At 37.7% G+C, this 17,122-nt stretch overlaps 1 protein-coding gene across 1 annotated transcript in view; it reads right to left on the reverse strand.

Moving 5' to 3' along the window:
* The window catches only part of POU6F2 (POU class 6 homeobox 2), a 314,269-nt gene that overhangs the window by 246,249 nt on the left and 50,898 nt on the right, over positions 1-17,122 (reverse strand). The window contains exon 2 of the mRNA XM_085320198.1: positions 10,085-10,256. Coding sequence (XP_085176324.1) covers positions 10,085-10,256 — 172 coding nt within the window. The remainder of the gene's footprint in view (positions 1-10,084; positions 10,257-17,122) is intronic.

Here is a 17,122-nt window from a genome sequence, read left to right on the forward strand (position 1 = left end):
TTTTTTGCCAGCAACTGTTATGAGAGGCTTCACTGTGCTGTATCCAGGCAGTTAAAATAAGACGACTCTGAAAGCAATGTATCAAATCACAGAAGAGGAGCCACACAAGAGTTTCCTTCACACTTCCCTTCGCACCAGAGGGGAGGAACAGAAGTGGGGGGGGTGAGAACGAACTTATGCAGATGCTTTACTTGTTGGATGTGTTTATGAGAGTAAAGAATTTTCAATTAGCAAGGGGGGAAAAAAATCCCAAAATTAAATATTTTCACTTTCAGTTTTTTCCCTCAGCTGTAAATTTCATTTTTCTTTGCAGAGATTTGTGGCTTGCAGTCCCAAATATTTATGATATGAGGCAAGGAAGTACAAGAAAGGAGGGGAAATATCAGGCCTGTACATTTACAATCTCCTTTGAGCTAGTATATAGCTGTCTGTTTTTTTCCTATCCTGTTGATATTTCCAGTCATGTTCTTCTTTYGGCAATAATTACTTCTTGTCATGCTTTCGTATTCTTAAAAGCCTAATTATTATGATAATATGCTACTCCTGTCCCATAAACACTCTCCACAAAGCCTCCCTATTTTTATAAAAGATTTATGTAATTTTTGAAAATGAAAAACTATTTCTGCCTGTAACGGTCAGACGTTATTCCTTTTACATCTCTTTGTGCTGAATCACAAGTTTTGTGGTATATAAACACACTTACACAATGTAACAGAAATCCACAGTAACACAAGACTGGCAAAATAATTCCTCTTTTGTTAAAGAAGAGCATGGCATAGTTATAAAGCAGTTTCCGCTGCCTCTCAGTATGGATGTCCGTTTTTAAGCTAACAACATGCAGCTCTGTAGACCACTAAGCACGTTAGATAGGTCTAGACCTTGCACTGCTCTACAAATACTAATATATTAAAGTGCCCCACTGAAGTCTACAGGCTTTTGGCACACGTGGTGCCTGGACCCAGGAGACCTTTCAGAACCAGATCGCACGTGATTATTCAAATTCCAGAGCAAACACAATCGCTCTCTACCACGTGAATAAATGCTAATTATGTGCTAAATCAAATATAAAAACTACCCCAAACTGTATTTGCTGAAGAGATTAGGCTGAATCCAAATAATCTTTCTTCATTTCTAATTAATACTATGCAATCTCAAGAAATAATTACACATACCTAATAGTATAATATATTAAAATATGCCTTAAAGTATATTTACTAAAAAACAATTCCACTGTCTTGATTAAACACAGGTTTCAGATCATACTTTTCAAGTAACAAACCCCTCAAACCACACACTTCAAATAAAAACATGGAAACCTAGAACTCCCTTCAAGAGCATACGAAGGCAAAACGCACTCGGGCAGACCTGAGCGACAGCTGCCTGTGCACGGCCACACACACTTCCAGATGGGTGCACACACACAAACGCCAGTGGAAGAAGAGAGGGGAAGAGTTCGGAAACGGTAGGTAACCAAAAGAGCAGCAGGAAGGAAAGCAAGCTGCACTGTTCTGGCTGAACCTCGACTTTACAAGCCTTGGTGTTTGTCGCAAGAGCCGTAGGGCTAGAGTCTGCTCGGAAAGGACTTCCTTTATCTTCCACTGGAAGAAAACTACCTGCTAATAATTCTTTTTTCAGCATCTTAAAAACAAGATTTTAAAAAGTAAAAGTGTGCTTACATGAGATAARAGGCTAAGCAAGAAAATGAAGATGACCTAATAGAACCACTAATGGCCATCAAATCATACAACTACTGTCAGAACCAGAACACACAAGTATTTTTCAAAGCTACTATTAGAGTGCTGCTATAAATTCCACAGAAGTTTTCAAAGAATTAACCTAATGACAGATTTGTTGTAGTGAATACTGTTTTTAATATGGGAAAATCATCTTAATCTCATTTGTGTCATGTCTCAATCTTTACAGCACCATGAAGTTGTTTTAAGACTACGATTTATTAGTGCATTAAAATAATTTGCATGATACGCTAGACACATTCATATATATATCAGTCATAAATATTTTATGTAGATGAACTCTTACCTTGGTCCTCTCTTTCAGGTACTATTTGATTGACTGCGCTCTTTTCTGAAATGTGCTTAATAAAACTTCAAACTGTTCAAAAATTAAAGTGATGGTTTACCTTTCAGAAAAGAAAGGACAAGTGATAAAACAAAACCAATCCTGACTCCCCTAACAATTCTTTTTGTGTGTCCTAAAATAAAAACAGAGGAATCCAAGCTACTTTTCGGAACAGACAAGCAGTAGCTTAGTGTTAAACATGTTTTGGAATGGAAGAGGCATAGGTACTACACTGAGTCAGTAGATGTAGATATCCCTGGAATATCTATGAAACAATCCCAATTTCAGGCTCTGAAAACAGCAGGCTCTATTTAGCAGACTGGAGGCAGCACTGTTCTTCTGTAGATGACCTCTGCTTTCAAAGAAATAGGGCTTAGTCCTGCTTCCGAGAGCGTCAAAGCTGTATCACAACGTAAAGCAGGAGATGTCACAATACAAATCTTCCTTTGTTTCCTACTGATATTGATTTTGATTTTTATACAGTGGAAAAAAGAAAAATGAGTCTTTACTTAAAAAAAAAATCAAACCATTTCCATTACAAAATAATAATACTGTTGAAACCTGCAGATTRTGATAAATATAATTTTATTCTGGTTTTGCTTTTGCTCATTGTTAATTTTCTGATTCAATTGCTATTTTAATGCAACTTCTACCACTGAGCTTATCACAAGTTATTTTTGGAACTAGCAAAATAAAGTTATTTTAGTAGTACTAATGATAACATTAGTACTAGTAATACTAGTAACAGATGTAGGAAAATAATCCTTAGTGGGAAAAAAACATTATACTGCATATATGATTATATCTTAAAGTATTAAAAAAGCAAAGCTGATCTTCCCACCCCCGACCATCTCTCCCCAAAAAAGGAATCACAAGTGATGGAGATAACAGAAGAAGCAGCTTACCAAAGAAAAAGAATTAAAACAAAGAACCCACAAGTGTCAGAAAGAACAAAACCTAGGTAGCCAACACAACAAGAAAACCAAGCGCTACACAGGATATTAAAGAGAAAAATGATCCACAGGAGAATGGCAACTGTTACTATGAGCTTCCTACAGCTACCTCTGCCTTTGGATATTTTTAAAAAATTTATTAACCTGACAGCAGGAAGCTTCATACAGATTGCCCCCTGACAGGGTGCCAGCTTGGTGTAAGTACTTGCTATCTCTTTGTTTAGCATACGGAAATCAAGAGAGGTGTTAAGTGGTGCCATGTGCACGCTTGGGCAAATACAGCTTCTCCTCTGCCTGCCTCCCGTGCATATTTCCGTCGCGAACTTTCTTAATCGCGTGAAGTCCAATAAAACATCCGATTCTCTTTCCTCCTCCTTTTTACATTTGCTTTCTTTTTAATGTGCAAGTGTCTGATCTATTATTAATCTCAAAACACAAACCAGCAAGGATCTCAATCAAAGAAAGTAACAGTTCTTTCACAAATTACCTGTTTGCTGTCTGGTAGCCAGCAAGTTCCCCTTTGAAACAGCCAGCCATTTATGTTGCTTTTAAACAAGTTAGTTGTTCGTTGTTATTTTTATAACTTCAAAGACAAGGAGAAGAAAGATTAACTAATTGAGAATGAACTAGTTGTCATTCAGCCATACAAATTACCTACTAAAAAAGATTTTAGTCTTTTTACCTTCTCTCTAACGTTAGTTACTCTGTATAGAAATACAGATAATCAGACTTCAAGCCTCATTTAAGAAACACAGATACCACACACAAACTTAATTCAAAATTTTAATAATAAAGTAGTTACAAATTCATGAAGCCAAACAGAATAGTCTTCCATGTTTTCAAAAACATGATTAAATTTCTCCTCACTCAAGAGATTTTTTAAAATAGGTTTTCTTTGTCACAATTTAGACACGGCAATAAGAGACTGATTTATTTCCATAAAGCAAGGGAGTTTACAAGTGGCACTGTAATATTTGCTCTTCGCTAGCCCAATTTTGCTCTCATTGAAGCTCAGGGAAGCAGGAGTCCAGTCTGCGCAGAGTCTGCGTTTATGCTTGAGCATCAGCATCACTGCTGCCCGAGCTACCTGCAATACCTAGGCACGGCAGGGAGCCTGAGCTCAGGATGGATTTTCTATCTTACTGTTGCATCATCTTGCGTGTTTAAATAATCATAACGTCTTTTTCAGCTTTAATGGGCATTTACTCCCAGTTCGCATATGCATCCCCCACTGACTTCACTAAGAACTCCACTGCAAGCAACCAGAACAATAACATTATCCAGAGCAGCTAGTTAAGTCCCTAGCTATTTGCAAACACCTACTTAAAAACGCTCATATTGAACATATCCTTTAGAAACAGTCCATCATGGAGCCAGATCTTCCAGATTCTTAGAAAACTTACTGTTATTTGAGCAAGACACCACTACATTTTAGAATACAGATTGATGAGCCTGTATTACGGCGGGACTCTGTAAGCGTGTCCTCAGTTAACATTCCTCATTGACACAATTGCCTTAGTGAAACAGCCCTCCTACTCCAGACRTTACCTGCTTTATTAAAGGTATCAAGCCCTGACAGGACTGGGCCTGGAGCCCTCAGAGATCGCCTGGATAACCAACAGTGTCTCAGAACAACACACCCACAGTGTACGAAGTGGTGTGTGTTTACAGAGTAACATTATGTGAAGAGAGGGGAATCGTTATATGCAGATTAAACATCTTTCCACTGTTTGCTCTGCCTAAAAACAGGCCCCGATTTTAATACTGAGATAATTTGGGCTATAAAGTTCCCTATAAGAACAGAAATACTCACTAGGGGCTTAAAAGGCAGCAAGAGCAAATCGTACATGATGCTTTCTTTCACTGAAATTACCCAAACTTATCAAGATGTTCCTGATGGGACGAGATCTTACAGGCCTTTACAATTTGAGGATTCAGCCAAGACACAGAGAAGCATCCTTAAATACGCTGATGAAAGGAAAGCTCTCGGACTGAAGGCCTCTTCTCTTTTCCCCCCACGGGCTGGGAACGCTGTTAATGACTCTAACGCGAGCTTCCTCGCAGCAACCTGCCAACGACCTCTGCTCTGACCTGCAGAGACCACTGTCTCAAGACGTAAAAGACAATTTAGTTCTTTATTCTTTGTAACCAAAATGACTCCAGTGCCATAAATTCTAATCAAAACTACTCAGATTAAAAAAAAAAAAAAAAAAAATCAGGTAATGCATGCTTTCCTGAAAGCCACTACAAGGAATCTGCTGGCAAAATGCTACCGGGTAGAAACAACTTCTGCCCCGTGTCACAGTTCTGCTCTGGCATGGCCACGAACGCTTCTACGGAAAGACACACACCATTCTGAAACGCGGGGAGCAGCACTGACGGGGAAAACAAAATCCCAGATCCCGTTCAGGGTTTTGAAAACAAAGCTTTTTTTACAGAAAGGCATACGGACTCACTTAACACACACATTCCCCCCCCCCCCCCAATATTTCAAACATACATGTCATTATGAAAAAGCAGAAAACTGTTAGGGAAACAAATCAAACCACAGCCTGCTTCCAGCAAAGAAAACCTAAGATTTCATTTCATTGGAATAACATCTTGCCGGTGATAAGAAAGATTAGTAGTCCATTTTTGTTGCTCTGCAATCATCACGTAAGAAAAACTTCTGCTCCACAATTACAAGCTTGGTCACATACTCCCTATACACTTATGGTTTACCTATTTTGATAAGTTTGATGTGTAAAATGGCGTATTCATTATTAAAGAGTAATTTCTTATACTTCAATAAAATTATTATAACATGCAAGTGCACCCCTAGTTTTATTTTGCCATCATTAAATTATGTCACAAATTTCCTTGGATTAAGGATCCATTAAGGATTTGATCCAACTCCATAAAATCAACTTTAGTTGATAGTAGTTTGTGGGGCTTGGATTAGGCAATTTCTTCCCAGGATTTTTACTGTACAGAGAATTGTATACCCAATATGCCTGGTATCTATATTCACTTAAGTCTTAACAGTTATATTATTACAGAGTTGAACATGAGAGGTGTTTTCATTGAGATTTTTTTCAGAGTAATACTTGATAACTTACTATAAGTTTGTTTAAAGATGCTGTGTATAAAGCCTACTAAGATTAATTAATTTAGGATGAAATCCTAATGTGTTTGCTCAAGCAAAGCTCCTATTTACCTTTAACAAAAGCTCTCTAGTAAGAACTGCAGATTTGGCCCTCTATTGCTGTTCTGAAGCATAGTGTGAAGCAAGACAAGTTGATCCGAAAATGACACTGCCAAGAATGGCAACAGCTAACCACAGCTTCTAGTCTTTTAAACAGTTCTGAGCATGGTATGATTAAAATAGGAGATGCCGCCTCACAAATATTTTAAAGAATAAATAACACACCACAAAAATCTCCTGCAAGACAACCTTGCCTCACGCTGCTGAACAAAATTGGTATTTCTATAACAGAAACACTGTGGCTGTTCTAACTTCACACATCAAAACATTATTTCTGAGGTGACACACTTCGGAACAGAGAGCCCTTTGCCAAAATTTTCCACTTCAGAAAGCATTTCTTGCCACGTTTTTCACTCTCCTCACGTTTCACGTGATTTCAGTATCAAAAGTTTTTGCACGCAGGTGTTTTCAACAGATGCCGAGAAGCCCGCTGCCCCAAACGCTTGAAGCCCCGCGGACGACCGATCAGCCTTTCGTTGAGAGCCAAACCAACCCCAAACCCCACCAGGCCAAGGGCAAGCGAACGCAGCCGCTCCCGCCCCAGTGGCTCCCGCGCTCGCTCTCGGATGCCGCCCTGCCGCGGAGGCAGCGGGCCACGCTGCCGCGCAGCGGGCACCAGCCGCCGGGGAGAGCTGCTTCGACCGGCAGGAAACTTATCCCAGGCCGGGCTGCTGCTGCCGAGAGCTGGGGAGCCGCAGCGTTCACCTCGCGCCGCTGGCGGCAAAGCATCCRTAAGAGAAATGGACCAAAGGTTTACTCTATACCTCCCTAAGTCGAGAATAAACATAATTAATCATAATCCTGCAGTTTCCTCACYGCCAGCAGGGAGTGTTGTTGAAAAGGGGCCATTTTTGTGATTAATTGCATTATCTGCTACCAAAACAGGAATTAAATCCCCACTGTTACTACAGTAAGCAGTGACATGCCGAAATAAGGAGGTGTTAAGAACTAGGGGGMATTTCTGGAACAGGTACAGGTAAGCAGGGCAGGTCATTGCAATACTGAGCCCATCCGGCAAAAGGCTGCCAAGCAGCCCATGTCCAGTGAGGGAGAAGATCACTCTCCGCATCTCACCATTCAATTCAAATCATCTATATGAAAATCTGACTCAGGAAATATTGCTGGGGTAACAAAACAAAACACTCAAGCGCTGGTCATTCATTCCATCTAAACCAGCACACAATTTTCACAAATTTTTCAAAAAAAAAAATTATACACAAACACACACACGTAAGAAGATGTGAGCATAGAGAAAACTTTTCTCCACGGGGCCGTTTCCTTCCCTTGACTTTCCAAAATGCTTCTCCCTCCCTCTCCTGCCTAACAGATTTCTGGCAAATTTTTACCCAACAATATATTAAATTATAATCGGAAAGTTTTTGTCTCTCATCACATGAAGGAAAGTTTACAAGAGAAAAATGCCAACCTCTGTGCTATCATATGTCAAAAAAAGTCCCAAAATCATGCGATTTAAGAAACTGCAAAGTTAAGGCCAAAATATGCATTCCTAAGATGCTATTACTATTTCTAAACAAAGAGAAACAGCTACAGAATAATGCTTCAAATTTATGCACCATAGCTTTTAGTAATACTACACTTAATTACTGTATTTTATAGGCTTGCTGTAAATATAACCTAAGGAACATATCCGCAACATAAAGTCTCAGTACCTTTATTTTAAATAAATTTGATCAGTTTGATCCCCTTATGTATCAAAATAGCCTCACTGTCCTTTCTTTAGGTTCTCAAAGTTACTAAAATTAACTGGCAAAGGTTGCTGCTAAGAGATCTGTAGCATCTGTCATAATTGCAACAAAACCTAGACAAACAGTACCTAAGTTCCTACTGAGGCAGTTAAACTATTTTGCTTGCTTTCGTTGACTTTGGTATCATCTTTTTAGCAGTATATAAGAAAAAAAAAACAGGCAAACAGACTCAAATACACACAGCACAATATATTAATTTGTAGCTTTTTCATTACTCCTTTTAGATAAATCATATTTACAATTCAGAAGGGGAAAAGATATTATTGCACATCATTTTATCCCATATAGCAACTCTAATGAAAGTGTCTGTATATATTTCAATATCACTGTAGAGCAACCAAATGACAATGGCTCAGAAAATATCCTGCCTTTTATTACAGGACTTGCTTGATCTAAAAACAAACAAAACCAGACATTTCAGTACTATCAAATTAAAAGTCCATTTTTGTTCTGTACGTATCTTACTATATTTAATAGGTGCACCCTAAACATTTGATCAAATAAAATACATCCTGTTAAAGATATTTACACTATTGTACACAAGAAGCAGCTCTCTGAATTTTAGGCATTGCAATTTTTTTTCTGGGTGAAATGGACTAAAACAATTATTATATGGTGCTTGAACATTCAAACTGCTAGTGGAAATTATGCTTTCCATGGAAACAAAGATTWCTAAGGGGGTGCTTAAAAATAGATGTGATATTCAGTAATGGCCATTATTGTAGCCCAGAAATTAAATTTTATGATTTTATTATTATTTTCCCATATCTATACAGAAGTAGTTAATAAAACATTCTGTACTTTATCTCTATCTTGTAGTAAGGCAAAGGAACAATTTAGAAGAAAAAGTGCACATTTTTTTTGTTTAAAAGAATCTTGCAGCTCTTGTAGCTGGAATACAGAAATCTGAACACTGCTACAGATTTCCTAACAGATTATAAAATCAAAACTTGAATCTTAGAAAATACGTTCTCTCCCCCCTTCCCTCCCCTCTTAAAGCTGCTTCCCCTTTACCTAAGGTCTTTTCCCCCTTAAATTTCCACCTATAGGATCATGTAAAGTAAGAAAATGCTCTGTTTCTATTAAGGTTCATCTCAGATGGAAATAATTAAAAGGAACTCCTTCAGGAGGGCAATCGCTCTAAACCCAAAATGTCACTATGTACCATACAGCGCTGCTCCAGCTCAGACATCTATCAACATCTATCACTCAAGCACGCGCCTCAACAACTCTGCTCCCTTTTCTGATTAGAGATCAGAGTTGCTTGAGTTGGCTTACAGGGTGTCATCTGTTTGAATGACAGATGTCTGTGTTGGAGTGTTACTCTTACTGCTCTTGTTTTGCTTATGAAAGGTTACATTTTTATCAGGCATACCTTGGATTGTTTAAAAAGTAAAAAGGCAGTTTCTCCTTGCACATGTTTTAGAGGAAATATTTTATTTCTAACTTCAATTCTAAAACCATTAGATCTATAAGCAGTACCCTTGGTAGTCTTTGTTTACTCAGTACAGAGTGTTTCCTATGGGAATGTTTTAGCTGTCTTCACCAAGCTTTATCTTTACCATATAAAATGATAACTTTTCAGTTTAGTCCACCTTTAGAAAAGGCTGAGCATGTGAAACACCAGGATTAGCACTTAAGGCAATAAAAATTAATAAACTATTTCAAGAAAGAAGATCTCTCCTCTTCCTTTTTTTTTAACACTAGAAAACACAGATTAAAAAAAATGGAAAAAAGAAAAAGACCCCAAAAATAAAACCCCCAAAGATGCCTGCAACTCGCATAAAATAAGTTCACTGTTGACAAAAGTTTTCAGGATGTGACACCGTCATTCCGGTAGCCAGTTGGAGTCGGAGCGTGTGGCTGTATGCCTGCACGCTCCAAGCTACTCCTTGGTACTTACAAGAAAATTGAGTGAACAGGGAGAGGGTAAAAAAAAAAAAAAAAAAAAAAAACACAACGGGGGGAGACNACACAACGGGGGGAGACTGCTCTTCCGGACAACATGGTAGCAGTGAAATGAAATACCTAGACAGACTTACCGAAGAGCTTGCTGGGAGTGTCCTCGCTGTCATTTGATTCCACAGGCGCAAGCAGGGGCTCATTCAGCTCGTTGTCTGAAGTAGCTGCCTTGTCCTCACCTCTCAACTCTGCATTCATTTCACTCCGCAGTGACAGCAAGGGCTTACTGACTTGTCCAGCTATCATTGGATCCTAGGATAGGGAAAAAAAGAGTGAGGGRAAAAAAAAAAAAAAAAAGTGGCAGCTTTGGTGTGCGTATACGCTCTTCCACTCCCTCTCTCTCGCGCGCACACACACACACRCGCGCRCACRCACACWCTCTCTCTCTCTCTCTCTCTCTCTCTTATCTCTGGCTGCTCCTGCTGTTATTGCTGGCTGCAGTCAAGTGAAGAGCTATTACAGATCCAATGAGTTTTCCATTACTCCCCACCCTATTAAAGCTCAACTAGCATGTGAGAGATTCAGGATGCTTTGGAGAAAAACTTCTATGAAAGCAACACAACCAACACAGCTTTAATTGTGGGATGTGCTTTTTTGTGTGCATGCTTTTACATCGCACTCTGTCCCTAACGTAGTAAGAAAAGAAATTCCTGTATGCTCCAACATCACGGAAGAGGAGCACCCTGCAAACACGCCACAGTGATTTAAAGAGGCATCCTCAGCTGTACAACATTAACAAAAGCAAATTCACATTTTTTAAACCAGTCAAGTGTTTCAATGAAAATACACAGCAACAAATAGCCATCCCATTATCGACATTCAGTAGAGCTACAGATTTCTAACTGTTCTTGCCTTTGGGATACTATGCTCCAAAACTCCATAAACACACACACAAMMACATATTTCCGTTTTTAAAATAATAAATACAGAAACCATTCTTTTTTTTTAAGAAAAAAAATCAGGGAAGATACTTACACAAACAGTTTGCAATTATTCTTGTATTTGGGACATTATATTCCCATAAAATATTACTATATATATATATTTAAATTTTTTCTTGAYGATTTGGATCTGTTTTATCTTCTGCTCAGTGAGGACATTTGGGGGTCAGGCATTACTTCCAAGCACACTCTATTATTCCGTTTGCAAACTAAGAGGTATAATATCATGACAGCATGGAAACCAGAGTCAAAAAAAACTAAAGAAAAGAAAGGAACAAGTGACCTTGTTGTGCTATCTGGCAGCTATTTATTGCAAAGTTCATGCCTAAATGGTTCTTATGCAGAGAACAGGTGACCAGCGAGCAAGTAGGTTGGTTAGCATGTTCCCTCTGTCCCGTCAGCACATTGGTCGATGTTTGCCTATGGGTTTTTTAATGTATTCATGTCTGAAAAGTGAATTTGATATGACACATGATAATCTATGAAAATGTTAATCAATACAAATAGTTTAAGCTGTCATCAAATGCACTTCTTTAGTCAATACTCATATCGCTGAAAACAATGTCACTGTCACCAGGGCTTAATTTGCACAGCACTTAAATATTGGACTCTGTGCATCAATGCACTCCTCTTCAAATACTGTAGGTAAACACATTTTCTCCCTATTTAAGGCTGAAGCACTCAGCACGCATTTAGCTGAGCCGAATCCTCCCTTTTGAATACCTTGATAGGTCCACTGGAGGGCAAAATTAATACTTAATTGAATCTCACAGTCATCAAAATAATCAATACTTTTTTATTATTTATTCTTTACAGTCTGTTGACTGTTTCAAACCTCTGAGGGAATGGTGGAAAGGATTCATGGCTTTGAAACACTGTCATTTAACAAGGTAATTTTCAGTGGGGCATTAGGGGTTGTGAAACATATAATAAAACAAAAATGGTGGCTTATAATAGGAAGAAGGAAAAGAATTATATTTCTGCCATCTAACAAAACAGGATAAATAAAAAASCAAGTGCAGGGAGAGGGAGAAAGGAGGGGGGAGAGGGAGAGAAAGACTGGCTTTTGAAGGGTTTTATCATATCAAGAGCAGAGCTGAGCTTTCATAATGCTGACATTTCTCATCCTGACAATCCTAAACAAGTGGAAAGGATGAGATCGCAGATATCATCTTTCATCACATTCCCCAGCTTAAGAACCAACATGACAGCTTCTCTCCCCTTTACACTGTTAATTACTAAATAAAATACTGCTCTCTGTCAGCATTAGATTATTGCAGATAGCAACCACAAACATTACTCCATTGTTTTGTTTTGTTTTTTTAAACCAATGATACCTACCTCAAACTCTTCATAAAATAAATTGGGTTTGTGTCTACATATTGTAAATATATGAAATATGATCAATTTAATCAATGTGGTCAATCCATGTTATTGTCATGCTAAACTGCAGGTTGATTTATTAACATTTCATTTACTGAACGTATCAGCTGGCAACAATCTGAACATATATAAGATGTTTWTGGGGAGGAAACAGAAGTTCACAGATTTTGCAAATATGGTAGAAACACAGACTTGTTTTGCCCTATCTTCAGAGTATATTATGGACAAAGTCATTTACTGAGGCAAGATTTTTTTGTTTTCATATGCTGTATAATGTATTTTAGCTGATTTTCCAGCTAAAGGTCACTGTGAATACAAACAATATTGTTTCAAAGTCTGGACTGATGTCCTCAGTTCCAGCTGTTCAAAACTAACGGCAAGTGGGGCTCTATAACAAACGTGAAACAAGACAAAATTTGATCCTTTTCATCATCAAACTGTTTTGRGGAAGAAACTAATCCTGTCCACAGAACTACACTGCTAAGCTCAGGATTACCAGCAATTTAAGGAGAAYGCTGTATCCATAGCATTCCAGATTAAATTCTCAGCTGCCAAATTTTCAAGTTGAACATATGAAAAATGGGATAAAGAACAATGTAGAAAACAYGACAACACTAGGAGAAACCTCATCCTCCGGATGTTAGGGAACTTCCTAGCCACTTCCACAGGGCCAGGATTTTACCTGGTATGTACATCTAAGTACTCCAGATGAGGCCRAACTCTTGATGGGCTAACCAGAAATGAACAAAGGAAGATGCATCTGAAGACGACGTGCAGTGAGAATGAAGAAGCGATTGAAATGATTGGGAATGTTTACCTGACAAAAATGAGTAAGAACAAGCATGATCAAAGCATACAAAATAATAAATGGTAGGGGAAAAAAAGGAGATTGGGAAGTATCCATCCTATCGCAACTCTCAGGAGAAAAAAAAGGAGGGGGAGTGCATAGGGGACTCTACTGAAATGGAAAAATTTTCTATCTAGTACTAATAAAAGATTTTTCTTTTTTCCCTCCAAACAGCAAGCAGTGAAAACCTTTGGAACGYGCTGCCACAAGATATCAGTGAGACCTAGACCTCAAGAGTATTGAAATAAAGACTCCCATATGGCTAGGCAGATGTCTAGCCACAAATTTAAAACAAGAGCTTTATATAAACACAGAGCTCAAAGGGCTGGGAGAAAAAAAAAAAGAAAAAAAAAGTGAACAGTAGAAACTCCCTCTCAGATCAGACCTCCCCCTCAGACTGTTGCAGACCCGTAGGTAACCTCTATGGTAGCTCTCTAGGTCAAAAGGCAAATGAGCGACAACTTTCCCCACAAGCAGACAGATTAGGTCCTGTCTAAAATTCTGGTCTACATGAAGATCAAATAAATCACTTAAATGATAGGTTGAGGGAAAGTTTCCTTCAAAAACAYATTTTTTTWAAAAAAATAGACATTTTTAACTTCATATTRTCTTCAGGCCTTCAATTTCTTCTAATAACTACATAATGTGTTTCTTCTGCSGTGAATTATGCATGAATAAAAGCTATTATTTTTCTATAATCAAACTATAGATAGCATACATTYTAATTCCAGTGCATGGCAAGTGATCTACTCTGCAAAATTTCTTGGGGACTAGAGGGGTCCTCCCTAGSTCTCCCAGTGGCTTCTCCAAAACAGAGTAGTAGCTGCTATACATGGTTCAGAGTGGCCAGCTGTAGGCCCATCGGCCTCCTCCCTCCTCGGCCCACGCGCAAAGTCAGGCACAGCGAGGAGCCAGGGTGCTAGAAAGGATGTACCAAGGCCAAGAAATCTCCGTGCATCTTTGGAAGGTAATCCCACCCGGATCTGTCCTCTTCCCTGCCCTGGACGTACTCAGTGTACAAACACTAAGTACTTGTTTTTTGGAAGGTGACGAGATGAGGTTATAGCCTGCAGTGTAGTACAGGAACTTCCACTGATCGACACCCACGCGAAAGTTTTGGYTTTTGACAAACAAAATTGAGAAGTTTAAGAATGCATAAAAGCAACAAGGTGAACTTTCTAGAAAGCATAAAATGGATATAATACTGCAGACAATTTAATCTGGCATTATAAACCGCAAGAACAAATTTCTAGTTATGTGAAAACTAATGAGTTGCCAACCCCTTATTCAAAATACACCTGCATATACCACACATGTAGAAACAAATTTTACACTTATCTCTTGTAAGTATTCATCACTACTTGTCATCCATTTCTTGCTCAGCTAGCTTCAATATTTCCAGACTTGCCTGTTTTCTATGAAATTCTCTGACAGTTTTATGCAGCGAGTGGTTCTTCCTGCTGCATGTCTCCCTTAAGGGTGGCTTATTCCTCCTATAATTTAGCTGGCAATAGCTGCTACACCTCTTTTTAGCTCTACCACTCCCAGACTTTCTTTTTAAAGAAGTTGTTGTGCTTAATTTACCTGTAAAAATACTGTGGATTTGCAAATACAAGTTAGTTTTGGTTACAGGCCTTCTTTCAAAAGTCAAAACCTTTCCATACTTATCATCTGCAGTGTTATATGAAGTACAGGAGAACATTTATCACTATTTTAAAATAAATCTTGCCCCTGCAGTGAAACAGTAAAAATGCAGGTTTTAAGCAAAAACTATTTAGTAATCAAAGACAGCCTTTAAAGGAAACTACTGTACAGTCTTTGTGAGAAAGATGCCCTAGGCAGAAATGTAAAAATAGGAGTACAAACTACTTCCATCCGTAATGTAGGACTTGGGTGATGATGGCGCTTTATGAAGGCCTTATGCACTGGTTTAGCCTTTGGTCCAAATTCTACACTCATCRCACTGTTAATGTTATGGACTTCATTCTGTTCTTTTTAAATTTAAATTTAGGTGAAAAAGAAAGCTCCTTTGTTTTGCTTCATATATTTTGTCCTTAGTTTGAATTTACGTTGCACAGTCTTCACTTCTTTGGCTTAAAAATACTGAAAGTTAATTTTTGGCATTTTTTTCAAAATAGGAGATAAATCGTGTTCTCTTCTAGGATCCTGATCTTGCACAGACTTCTGTTTGGGACAGACACAAAGAATATGCCTGAGCAAATACTCCAATTATGCTACTGGCAAAGGTAAACATTTGTACTGTTTATATTTTATTCTAATGACTACACTAAAACATTTTCAGATTGTAGGGTTTTTATTTTTTGATCAAGTCAGGAGACACCACCATAACCTTGTATAAAGTTATGCTAAGACTATAAGACAGAGCTGAAAATCTTTAAATGCATTCCTCATTCAAAATCTATGCCAAGAAAGGATTTATTTCATTTTGTCTCAAGTAGCAGTGAAATTCTGGATTATGCTTTCCTTTGGTTCTCTTATGAATTAGTCCATCTTCCTTCATCATATTGCTACAAGAGGTATACTTTCCCCCCTACCCCCAATTAAAAGAACTWCTTATAGACTTCTTACAGATTCTTTCTTTCTTGAATATTCTTTTATTTGCTGTCACCAATGTGTTCATATTACAATCCCAATCTATCCACAGTTTAATTTATGCAAACTAACTATTTTTCAAATCAACCTTATTTGACCCTGCTAGCCTCTGACCATTTCTACCCACTGGTTGCCCTTTCCTCTGGAAATGTTTTAGACAAAATTATCTTCATTTTCTGCCCAGCCACCTATACTATAATCCTTAGATGGATGTTTCTACAAGCAAAACAAACGATTATTGATATATGATCACTGATCTCTTTTCGCTGCTTTGAACCTGCACTCCTTTATACTGCATTACATATTTACATATATTCATTTTCATCATTAGATTATGGTCTTATTTTTTATAATCAACTTGAGTTTATTGGTATAAAAATATATCTGGTAGCTTCATACAGCAAGTTATGTATTTAATTCACTAATTTTTTCCTGTATTGCCTTTTACTCCTTCCTATTATAGCAAGAAGCTAATTTATCCCCAACTCTCATCACTCTATATACTTATCTTCCAAAATATTCCTCCATTTTTGTTCAATCAAACTGTATTTAKCTCCTTGTGAAAATCTCTGCAGCAGAAGACAAGGTTCTGCTCTTCTCCCTTTTCTCAATACTAGCTTGATTTTGGACACTGTATTTCTGCAGTGACACTTATCTTCACAGCCAATGTCCATGTTGCAGTTTTTTTTTTTTTTTTAAAAAAAGTCCTCCAGTTGAAACAACGTTGTAAGAAGTGTCCACTGCCTAACTATAATAATGTTATTAATAATACTGCATTTTATTTAATGCTTTAATGTGGGAAGTTAAGGAGACTTATCACCTGTGGTACTTTCGTTTCTTTAAATGAAAGAGACCATACTAGCAGGAATGACCAAGTTATTAATCATTTATTTTTTTCATTGTAGGTCCTCTAGACATTGATAAGTTTAGTGTAACACCTCTGACAGAAAACTTGTTTTTCAGAAACTCATGAAAGTTAAGTTTAGTCTTAGGATTCATTTAAGTTAAACAAAAAAATTTAAACCTAAATTTGATGTGGCAATGTTTCTGAAGTTGTTACGTCTTTGGCTTGGAATACTACTTGGAATAGTAGTGGAGGAGAGGAGGGAAAAAAGAAAGACGGAAGGAAGACGGAAGGAAGAAAAAAGAAAGAAAGAAAAAGAAAGAAAAAAGAAAGAAAGAAAAAGAAAGAAAGAAAAAAGAAAGAAAGAAAAAGAAAGAAAGAAAAAAGAAAGAAAAAGAAAGAAAGAAAAAAGAAAGAAAAAGAAAGAAAGAAAAAAGAAAGAAAAAGAAAGAAAGAAAAAAGAAAGAAAGAAAAAGAAAGAAAAAAGAAA

This window comes from Rhea americana, unplaced genomic scaffold, assembly GCF_003343005.1.
Source record: "Rhea americana isolate MKP2758 unplaced genomic scaffold, rheAme1 scaffold_62, whole genome shotgun sequence".
NCBI classification, from domain to species: Eukaryota; Metazoa; Chordata; class Aves; order Rheiformes; family Rheidae; genus Rhea; species Rhea americana.